The 12,198-nt window shown below is 40.8% G+C and overlaps 1 protein-coding gene and 1 pseudogene across 1 annotated transcript; both read left to right on the forward strand.

Moving 5' to 3' along the window:
• The first annotated feature begins 1,753 nt into the window (after positions 1 to 1,753).
• LOC101644969 lies at positions 1,754 to 2,254 on the forward strand (annotated as a pseudogene).
• An 8,829-nt stretch (positions 2,255 to 11,083) lies between these two features.
• LOC101661790 (spindle and kinetochore-associated protein 1-like) lies at positions 11,084 to 11,869 on the forward strand. The gene is given in 2 exon segments (XM_045293078.1): positions 11,084 to 11,417; positions 11,420 to 11,869. Coding segments are annotated over 2 exon segments (747 nt in total). The 3' UTR covers positions 11,833 to 11,869.
• The last annotated feature ends 329 nt before the right edge of the window (positions 11,870 to 12,198 follow it).

Here is a 12,198-nt window from a genome sequence, read left to right on the forward strand (position 1 = left end):
TTTATTGGCCAGGTTGGCACAATAAACTCTTTAATTATCTCACAAGCCATCTGAATCCAACTCAAGTCCATGAGTCAAATGTTAGCTGGAGACCTTTCCAGACTCACATAGCTGCAGGCTGATAAAGTAGGAAGGGGAAGGAGGAAGCAGGGAGGTCACAAGCCAGTGCATGCAGAGTCCTGTATTTCCAAGGTTGGCAGGAACTGACAGCACCCAGGCACAGTAGGTCACATGGGCTGCCCCAGAGCCAGATGCAGAATCTAAGCAAGTAAGAAGGTGGCGAAGGGCAAGAGAAGGCTCAGTTCTCCTCCATGTTTCTTTCATAAAAAGGGCACCTCTCCAAGGAGACATCCCCAGGCAGTGACCTGATTGATTGGCTAGACTCCACCCCAAGCTCCGCACAAGTCAAGTTGACATAAAATCTAACCATCACAGAGGAGTAGCTAGAGGGCAGACTGTGTTGAAAATCTGGCCCTTTTTCTGATTTTAAGGGTGGAAATCATGCAAAGATTTGATAGATTTTTATGTAAGATACATGTCTTTGCTAGTAAGATAATAAGGCCCTCACATCTGGAATTGGTGTATTTGGATAGATGAACCTGACACTTTGGAGTTCCTGCATTTTACAAAATTCTCTGAGCCAGAAAAGTTAGACATTTTCATTTGTTAAATAGAGCAACATTCTCATACCTGGCAACCATGCAATAACCTTAGATATAGCAGATATCTCGTAAAATGATATTTTCCTAAAGAACATGATTTTCCAAAAGAACATTTCCTAAAGAAAATGATATTTTCCTAAAGAACATGTTCTTCCACCCCATCAGGACCCAAGGTTGAAAATTAGAGGCAGATTTCAGTGCAAGTTGAATGAGAAAATATGCTTCCCCAGCAAGAAAGAGCTGACATGTCAAAGGTATAGTACAGGCAGGAACCAGGGAGACATGGACGATCAGATCTGGAGAACAGTGGAGTTGAGAAGCTGAAAAATAGAAGATTAGGTAGGACTTGATTGATATGGGGGCACTCAGCCATGACTCAGGATTCAGTAGAGTTGGTTCTCATAGTCTGCTGGTACAGCTCTTGAAGTTTGGATACACTTGCCTATAATAAATGAATTGGAAATGCCAGAACGTTCTTGGCATGAGAGTGGGATAAGATCGAGAAGGTTCAATGATCTGAGACTATTAGTATGGATTTACTGTGTAATGGGTATAGGAAGTTCGAATGGATTTACTATGTAATACCTCAGAAGGCGCCACTCAACAAACCACTAAGCTATCTGAGAAGTGTTTTCTCTTCCTACAGGCAAGTAGGAATGAACCTGCAAAGAGTCATTAATATTTTTGAGAATTTCAGTAGCTGTTGTCTTGTGTAGACTGGAGTTGAAGATGTGAGATGTGTCCATTGATATGTGACCCATAGCATCCACGAGAATGAAGGGCTTAAGGAATGGCAGAAGTCAGGAAGCATCACCGAATCATCATAGACAAATGATTCTAATTTGCATAATGCATAATGCCAACTTATGTCACAGTTTTTGCCTATTGTTCCAACATAATTATTAACGGTGTCAACACTCACTCTCATAAATGTCCTGATTTTGCCAGTAAGTATTTGGTCTCACAATTAGCGGACACAAAAAGTGCGTTGACAGACTACCTTGACCTATTGATGGTAATGGCTATTAGCTTATGGTGTTCCTAGGGTCCAACTAGAAGAATGTTACCTGATTTGTGTAACAGAAACAACAATGAGAAAGGAATCTGAAAGATTGGCTGCTCGACAACCAATTGAATTGCTCAGTATGAAATGATATGAGCTTCCAGCCCCTTCATCGGGTCAGAAAAATGATACCACTGCATGGCAAGAGTGTGTGAACAACTCCATGGCCCAGTTAGAGCACCAAGCCATTTGAGTTGAGAATCTGGAACTCATGTCACAGCAGGGGTGCAATGCCTGGAAAGTATATCATGAAAACCTAGTTCCTATGCCTGAACACGCCCAGAAGGAGCTGCAGAAGTTGTGGGAGCGTATTCAAGATTCAAACTGGCAGAGAAAGAACATGCAACTAACAGTTGGGTCTAAACTGAGAGAAATGGAGTCAACTTGGGTAGCTCTGCTTAGTAAGAATTATGAGACTGAACGGACTATTGTACAACCAGAAAATGAAATCTATCAAATGAAGCAGCAGCATGGAGAAGCAGACAAAGAAAATATTCGACGAGACTTCGGAAGAGAAATTGTTTTGTAAGAAGGGCGAGAATGATTGAACTATTGAATTCTATGTAAATTTGTCTACAAAAAAGGAATTCAGAAAGTGTGGAATAAAAATATATTTTTACCTAGGTGAAAGATATGTTCAGAAACAATTTGATATTTATGTTTAATAAAGACATCTGTGATTTTGTAGCAATAAATAAAGAAGGGCAAGTTGGTTTCCACAGACGACCAGGCTTCTGAACAGTTCCTGACCTTGAAGAACCAACAGCCACTATGGAAACTCAGTGGCTAATTTTAGGTGCCATAGAATATATAAACTTGTATTTTTTCCATTTGTACATTTAGCTATATTATTAAAGAAAAAATAATAATTTGGTGTTATTATGTAGCGCTGACAACAAAAACTAGGCTTACAGAATGTGATTTCAGTATCACAGTTTTGAGCCACGTGGACCTTTCTTATTTTGCATCTAAGAAGTCTTTATGAAAAGTTTTCAACGTGTACAAGAATTCGAGGGGATGGAAATGAATGTGGTGAAACAAAATGAGTGTCAATTGTCGATTGTAAATGTGATCATCTGCTTTGTAAATATTCCGCTAAGCTACAATAAAAGGTTAAAAAAACACACCCAAAAACCAACAATTAAAAAGAGAGAGCTGACTGATATCTGCCATTGCCATTTTTCAAAAGAAGGCACATCCATTGTTGCTGAGTAGACTCTGACTCCTGGTGACCCCATGTGTCACAGACTACAACTGCTCCAGGCTTTTCATCGCTCTAATCTTCATGGAAGCAGATCACCAGGCCTTTCTTCCACAGTGGCACAGGGTAGATTTGAAGTGTCAACCTTTAAGTGAGTAGACAAATGTTAACTGTTAGAACTACCCAGGGATCTTGCCATTACAACAAACTGATAAAACCAAATTCACTGTCAATACAGACTCATAATGACCCTTAATGGACAGGGAAGATCTGTCCCTTTGAGTTTCTGAGATTGTAACTGATCTCAAGAACAGAAAGCCCAGTCTGCCATTGCAACATCCTCGCTGACATGAAGTCATTGCTGACTCCTGGCCACCTAACAGGGAAGGGTAGAACTGCCTTTGTGAGTTTCCAAGACTGTAACTCTGTATGGGAGTAGAAAGCTTTATCTTTCTTCTGTGGAGCTGGCTGGTGGTTTCAAACTGCCGACCTTGAGATTAGCAGCCCTATGCATAACCCACTACACCACCAGGGCTCCTGCCATTACAACAGGAAGTTGTCATTCCTCATTTGCTTCCCAGATTTATGCTAGTTCACAGATGTAGAGCTAACGGTTGGAGCACAAGCTATGTTTCCTTTAGGAAGTAACCTGCAGTGTCATTGAAAAAATATATATACTTTGACAGTCATTCTCCAAAGAGATTCATAATTTTTTTCAGGATAATGGTTCACTGGATAAAGGATGATCAGACTTTTCCAGGATCAGTGGTAAAAGTTTTGTAGACCAGCTGATAAATGGAGCACTAGCCCATGTACATCTTGCAGTAGATCCACTGGGTTTACAGATGCATCCCTTGTACATTTTTTTCTGGCCATGAACGTGTAATTGGAGCAAATATTCTTGGCACAAACAGAACTTTTACACTGGTCAGTAGACCTGTGAAATCAGGCTGCAATGTTAGCAAACACTGAATGAAAAATCCTTGATATTGTCCCTGTCATTGGCCAAGAAAACAATTAGCATCACAATAAAAGACATAGAGGATGCAGAGATGGTGGTCTCTATTAAGTCAAGGTTTATTCTTGCTTCTGAAACAAACAAACAAACAAACAAAACCCCTAAACTGTATGGATAATGGGTACTATTGGACACCACAAATACAAACAGCTGGGAACCAACCCCAAATGCAATAGCCATGACAAATATGGGCACTTTATTGGAGCACATCAATATATCCTTTGGTACTTCGAATGCACCATTGATTTGGTAAATGGGTTTGCTTCCATCTCAGTGGAAAAGAACCAAACATAGCCTGTTTTTATATAATCTGGAAAAATATATTGTCTTGACACACAGCTATGTTTATTTTCTTACTCTCTGTCACAATTCAGTCAGTAAGCTATTGGTCGCTGCGACATTTCATGGAACATCAATGGGTCTGCTCTATCGATGACACCATGTTGATTGAATCTGCTGAACAAGTGGCAAAATCTTACACAGTGGTCTAGGTTTCCTGGTATTAGAAAGTGGGAGGTAAGCATCACAAAGTTTCAGGGCGCTGCCATATCAGTATAGTTTTCTGCAGTCTGTGGAGTAGGAAGTGCTGCAACATCCCTCGCAAGTATGAAAAATTGACTGTTGCCCATGACACCTCCTCCCATGAGAAAAGAGACCTGGTTCCCCTTTCTGAGCTGTGACTTGGAAACTCTCTCAGCAGGAAAGTGCTGCAATCAGAGGGCTCATCTTACTTATATCCTGTCTCCCAGAGATCACGGCCCCTCATGGTTTAAAGTCCAGCACTTTGAAAAGCATTGTTTTAAATATTTTGTCTGTATTACTCTTGTTGTTTTCAGTGGATAAATCCAATTCTTGTTACTCCACCTTGAAGAATGTAAATCTTGGAAATGCAAGTTTACATTTACTAATTATATTTTACATGACCTTTGTAGGCCATTTGCGTGACATTTAAAAATTATCTTTTACATGACATCTTGTAGCACGAGAATTTTCACTTTCTCAAGAGTGGTGGTATCTGCAAGTTGCTGTCACCAACATCGGCATTTCTTTTCCTTCTCCGGAAGAAGGTTTTACTAAAACGCTGACAAAAAGGCACATCTAGCTAAAAGACACAATTCTTTTTTCTTGTTCTTCTGATACCAAACAAATTTGTATTTTGTTAAAAGATAATTTTATTGGGGTTCATACAACTCTTATCATAATCCGTACATACATCCATTGTGTCAAGCACATTTGTACAATTGTTGCCCTCATCATTCTCAAAACATTTGCTTTCTGCTTGAGCCCTGGGTATCAGCTCCTCATTTTCCCCCTCCCTCACGAACCCTTGATAATTTATAAATTATTATTATTTTGTCATGTCTTACACTGTCTGATATCTCCCTCCACCCACTAAGACACAGTTCTTATTTTTTCCTTGTGGCTGGTTCAGACCCTTGTAAACAATAATGTATTGAGTATCTGGGATTTCTCCATTGCCTATTTCTTTCCCCTACCTTGCTGCTTGGAATGCAGATGGGATGTTTGGAATTCTAGGAACCATGTTGGTCCACAAGAAATGAGCTGCTTTTAAAAAATAACTAATCAGAAAAACGTAGATGGTCTGCCTCCTGAAGATTCTGCCAGGTCACCATATCAGCGTGAGTCTGACATTCTTTTGTGTATGAGAAAATTAATTTCTTTCTTTTAAGTCACTGTCACTCAGAAGCTTTCTGTATATGCACGAAATCCTTTGATTGAGTGTGCCTAAAAGAAAAGAGCCCTGGTGGTGTTAGTTGGTTATGCATTGGACTGTTAAACTCAAGGTCAGCAGTTCAAAACCAGCAGGCTACTCCAGTGGAAAAAATAAAGCCTTTTTACTCCTATAAGATTTACAGTCTTGTAACTCCTCAGGAGCATTTACACTATCCTATAGGAAAGCTATAGGTTGCTATGAGTTAAAATTGACTCCAGGGAAGTGAGCCTGAAATTGCCAGGAACCTAAAGCCAATTCATCCCCCACCCCGACCCCCACCCCTTGTTTGAGATCTGAAAATCTGTTGCTATCAAGTGAATTATGACAGAGACTCTACAGTTTGAAATACCTAGGGACAAAATTTTCATGCAAAAATGTTTGAAGTATACAAAATTTGCTTGTAGTGATTTTATACTCTCTCTCCACCATCCTATCATCTCAGATACTCCGTGCCCTCACACTCACACCCTTTCTTTCCCACTGTCAAAATTGTTTTCAAGAAACAATACAAAATTCATGGCCGAGGCTATTTGGATGCTCATAAGGACCAGTACTTTCAAGTTGTAACAGTGAATTTCCAGTAACTCACCATGGTTTGCTTATTTGTTTGTTTCATCAGTCCCTTTTAAATTATTTCCAGTAAGTAATTGTCTTTTCTGTCTTCATGGCAGCCTGAACCTAAGTGGGAAACATATATTCAACTAACCAAATGGATTTTCATGTGTACTTTAGAAAGGCAATATCTAAGAACACAGCTCAGCAGCCTGCCTCCTTTTTTCTCCAGAGGGTGGTGTCTAGGGGCAGACAACAATATTAGCCTCCAATTTCTATTTAGAATTTTCTCTGGAATTGTGCTCTCCAATTTTAGCAGAAGACATGATTACAGAATTTCCTTTGTTTAGCTCTTTCTCTATTGCTTTTTCCTGGGAAACTGATGAATAGGTTGAGTTGACCAAATAGTGTTTTAATTCCTAATATAGTTCCTTGACCTCTTGAGGAGGGGATATAAATCTTTGGTGTGAACATTATTTTTGATCAATTTTATTCTCCTTGAGTAGTTGTAGTTCTAGTAGCAATTATTGTCTGCTAGAGAAAGGAAGAGTGGGAAGGAGGTGGGAAGCAAGAGGGGGAGCAAAAGCGGGGGTGGTGGGGGGGAGAGACTGGCAGAAACTCCATGTACATTATTTTTGGCCCTGAAGTCATGTGTAATTCTTGGACCTAGTCAACAAAGTCATCATAACACATGGGTATACGATTTGATAGGGCTTTCAGGGAGTATTTCCTGATTATGAATTTATATAAACAAACAGTAGTTACATAGCAGAATTCCTTAAATAGAAGAAAATACGCTGAGAATTTTGTATTCTCTCGTGCTTGATTAGTATGAAAAAACACCTAAAGGAAAATATCAAGAGAGTTGAATAAGGATTGTCCTGTGCATTATAGAATGGGAACTCAGCACCATAGTTGGGGGGGCACCAAGGTCAATTGGCATAGCATAGTTCACAAAGGCAAAGTTCCTCATCTTACTTGGTGAGTAGTGACTTGGGTCTTAGAAAGTTGTAAAGAGCTATCTCAGGTGCAAGTATTGATCTCTCACTGCTCAGAGGGAAGAAGAGAGATGAGAATAAAAAGATCCCTAGAGACAGTCCAATGGACTGACGGACCATGCAAACATCAGCCTTCTTAACCCTGGGGCCAGGACAAGTAGGGGGTGCTCAGCTACCACTCCCAAATGCTCTGAGAAGGTGCTGGATACAGTGGGAGAAACTTATGGAATAAAATTCAAAATCATAAGTGACGCCAGGCTTACTGATTAGATAGAGATGGTTAGAACCCCCAGGACTGTGACTTTCAGACACCCTTCAAACCTGGAACTCACCACTGTGTTAAAATGATCAACCTTTTAAGATCAAAAGGGAAGCATTTATCCAAGGACAGAGCTTAAAGGGTTAGGTAAGGAGGGATGGAAGCAGGAAACACAGGAAGGGAGGTGAATATGCCATAGTGCAGTGAGGTCATTGGAACAGATGCATTGAAGCAAAATATGGATGAATTATTGAATATAAAACTGATCATCTTCTCTGTAAACCTTTCACTCAGTTCACAATAAAAAGATGGAAAAAAAGTTGTAATGTGGATTGCAAAGCAGACATTGAAACATTGTTAGTCAATATATACTATTAATTCGTTTATTTATAAAACATGTATCTACCCAAGTTTTCCAAACCTTTGCTCTTTTTCTTTTCTCTGTTTAGAATAATCTTTTTCAAGATCTTGGTATGGTTAATTTATTCTCATCCTTCAATTGTCAGCTCTAAATCCACCTACTTATAAAGATCTTCCTGACCACTCTATCTACGTAGTATCCCCAGATGCTGTGGATCTGGTTGTGTTTTTTTTTTTAATTAAATACCTTTATTGGGAGCTCTTACATCTCTTATCACAATCCATGCATTCATCCATCATGTCAAGCGCATTTGTACATATGCTGCCATCAACATTTTTAAAGCATTTTCTTTCTACTTGAGTCCTTGATATCAGCTCCTCAATTTCCCCCCTCCCTCCCCTGCCTGGCCTCCCTCATGAACCCTTGATAAGTTAAAGATTATTATTTTCATGTCTTACATCATCTTCTGTCACCCTTCACCCACTTTTCTGTTGTTTGTCCCCCTAGGAGGGGGTTCTATATTGATCCTTGTGATTGATTTGCCCTTTCTGCCCCCACCTTCCCCTTATTCTCCTGGTATCTCTATTCTCATTGTTGGCCCTGTGGGGTTTATCTATCCTGGATTCCCTATGTTTTGGGCTCTTATCTGTAGCAATGTGCATGTTCTGGTCTAATCCAATTAGTAAGGTAGAATTGAGGTCATGATAGTGGTGGTGGGGGGAAGAAAGAATTAAAGAACTAGAGGAAAGCTATGTGTTTCATTGGTACTATACTGCACCCTGACTGGCTCATCTCTTCCTTGTGACCCTTCTGTGAGGGGATGTCCAATTGTCTACAGATAGGCTTTGGGTCTCCGCTCCATGCCACTCCATCTCCCTCCAATTCACATTGGGTATGATTTTGTTCTGGTCTTAGATGCCTGATACCTGATCCTATCAACACCTCATGATCACACAGGCTGGTGTACTTCTTCCACGTGGGCTTTGTTGCTTCTCAGCTAGATGGCCCCTTGCTTATCTTCAAGCCTTTAAGACCCCAGATGCTATATCTTTTGATAGCCGGGCACCATCAGCTTTTTTCACCACATTTGCTTATGCACCCATTTTGTCTTCAGCAATCGTGTTGGGAAGGTAAGCATCACAGGAGGCCAGGTTAATTAAACAAAGAGTTCTTGTGTTGAGGGAGTACTTGAGTTGAGGCCCAATGTCTATTTGCAACCTTAATTTTTAACATATAGATATATAAGCACATAGATCTATTCCCCTCTTATAATATAAAATATATTTACATTTGTGCATGCCTGTATTTAGACCTCTATAAATGTCCTTTGCCTCCTGGCTCTTTCCTCTGTTTCCTTTTACTTTCCTCTTGTTCCACCATCACACTTGGCTTTCATTCAGGTTTAGTAATTCTTCACTGGTACATTGCCCTTGATTAAGCCCCACTAGGCATCCTACACCCTTCTCTCCATTGATTTTAGTTCACTTGTTGTTCCTTTGTCCCTGGATTGGTCCCCCATCCCTTCCTTTCTCCCACCTCCCCTTCTCCCATATCCCCTTGGAACCATCTGTCCCATTCTTTTCATCTTTGAATTATTTATCCTGCCTGTCTTATCTAGATAAACATGCAGAGACATTAATAAGCACAAAAAACGAGGCAAAGCCATACAAAACAACAAAGGAAGTCAAAACCAATACAACAACAAAAAACCAAAATAACAACACCAAAATGAAAGCCACTGACAAAAATGGAAAAGCTTATAAATAATTCAAGGTCTGTTTGTTGGCCTTTATGAGTGTTTTCCAGTTGAGTCTGATGGGGTGCCACACTCTGTCTCCAAAGTCTCTTTTTGGTATTCCTCGGGGATTTCATCACTTTGCTCCCCGTGCTGCTCTGTTGCATGCCCTTAGTGTTTTGCCCCAGTCTGGTGGGGTCAGATCGGGTGCAATTCCTGCATTGTGTCTCTAGTGTTGTCCCCGGTAGTGCTATGGTTCAGTGAGGGACGTCGTGTCTCATGGTGGCTGGCCCTATGGTCCTTTCTGTGCATTGTCTGCTCTGAGCAGGAATATCATTCCCGGGCCTTGGTGGGTCAGGATGTGTTCCCCTCCCTCTTCCTTTCTCCTGTGTGCTCTAATCAGACGTGTCCTTCTCCCCACGCTGTACCTTCAGTGATATCCTCGGAATTGCATTCTTCTGTGCGTGTGTGCGCGTGTGCGTGCGAGTGTGTGTGTGTGTGTGTGTGTGTGTGTGTGTGTGTTGGGGGTTGTCCACATAGTTGGAATTGGGGCCGGTCCCGCAGACCTCTCTATTGGTTCCCTGGTACATGCCGGTATATTGTATTCACGTTTTGACACATCAGGTTGAAGCCTCATCTCTCTCTTCCTCTTCTGTGGAGATATAAACAATACCCTTGCCTTGGGTAGGTTAGTGCCCTGCTCCTGCCCTACCCATGTCTTTTTTCCTCTCTCTTTCTTTACCCCTCCTATTTAGTTGGCTGCTGTGTGTATCCTTGGAGTGGGTCTGACCCCTGACATAGTATGTGGACCTCACTCCCAGAATGTATGTATATAGTAGCTTTTCCCCTATGCTTGCTGTGTATCTTATTACCTATTACCATGATAAGACTCATCATACTTTGTATTTATTCATTTGCTTGTTTTCGTATTGAATATGCCTTATTTATAATGAAATGTGCAAAGACCTAGAGTTAGAAAGCCAAAAGGAAAGAACACGCTCAGCACATATGAAACAGAAAGAACTCAAGAAAAAATTCAAGCCTCGAGTTGTAATATTGAAAGATTCTATGAAATTTTAAAAAAGAACAGTTCTATGGAAAAAATGTTGAATAATGTAGGAAGCATCAAGAGAAGATGGAAAGAATACAGAGTGACTGAACCAGAAAGAACTAGTCCATAGTTCACCATTTCAGCATGTAGCATATGAGCAAGAACCAATGGTCCTGAAGGAAGTTTCAAGTTGCACTGCAACCATTAGCCAAAAAATTTTAAAGAGCTCCAGAATTGATGAAATACCAATTTAAATATGTCAACAAGCTGATGAAACAGAAGACTTATTAACCAGCTATGATATGCAGATGACACAATCTTGCTTGCTAAAAGTGAGGAGGACTTGAAGCACTTGCTGATGAAGATCAAGGATCACGGCTCTGAGTTCCGTCTTGGGACTTCCGGTAGCCAGTGGACGTCAGTGCCCGGATCAGCGCGAGCTTAAAGAATGGACTCCGATCTGGAACAATTATGCACTTACATTAACGAAAATATTGGCAATATTAAACACACGCTGTCATTAAGAAATTGTGGCCACAAACCTGCCTTAAAGACTATCTTAAATAAAATTGGAGATGAGATTATTGCCGTAAACGAAATTTTGAATAAATTGGAATCGGAAATCGAATATCAAGAACAGACCAACAATTCACTCAAGGAACTCTGTGAGTCTCTTGAAGAGGATTACAGAGACGTGCAACATCTCAAAGAAAACGTCCCTGCCCATTTGCCTCAGGTCCCAGCGCCTCAGAGCTGTGACAAGGGGTCGGAGCTGAACCCAAGGATATGGAACCGGCCCCTCTAAGCAAGCCCCCCAGAGGACAAAGAAACATCAAGGAAATTTCATTTATCACTTCTGACGAGTTCAACGGTATTCCTGCGTACATGAAGTCCCGCTTGACTTATTGTCAAATTAATGTTATTAAAGAAATCAACAAGGCAGTAGCTAGTAAATATCAGATTGTTCATCAGCCGAAGAAGTCCATGAATTCTGCGACCAGAAACCTCTACCACAGGTTTATTGAAGAGGAAACCAAGGATACCAAAGGTCATTATTTTATCGTGGAAGCTGACATCAAGGAGTTCACAGCTTTGAAAGTTGACAAGAGGTTTCACGTGATGTTGAATATTTTACGGCACTGCAAGCGGCTCTCCGAGGTCCGAGGGGGAAGACTAACCCGTTACGTTATAACCTGACGCCTGGGAGCCCTGGGTGCGACCAGCAGTGGAACATGCTTTGTCCGATTAGCATTTTCATTTTCTTTTCTTGTTTCATGTACAAAAAAGACTTTCATGTTGGTAATGCAAAAGTCTTTTAAAAATTCCCTCCCTTTCAAAAATAGATAAGCTCCTACCCTGGCAGCCTTCAGCATTAGGCACATGATGGGACTAACGTGTTCCTGTCTAGTTGTGTGTTCAGTGGACAGTGAAGCCCACCCAGGAAGAAGGGTTGTCGGTGTGATTATGGACGAACAAGAGCAGGGAGAGCCGGTCAGTGTCCCAGGCCTCTTGAATTGAATACCATTAATATCTTCACTCATTGGCTTTTTCAGTCTATGGGAA

Source organism: Echinops telfairi, unplaced genomic scaffold (assembly GCF_000313985.2).
Source record: "Echinops telfairi isolate 266 unplaced genomic scaffold, ASM31398v2 ScPeMD7_2;HRSCAF=8, whole genome shotgun sequence".
Taxonomy (NCBI): Eukaryota; Metazoa; Chordata; class Mammalia; order Afrosoricida; family Tenrecidae; genus Echinops; species Echinops telfairi.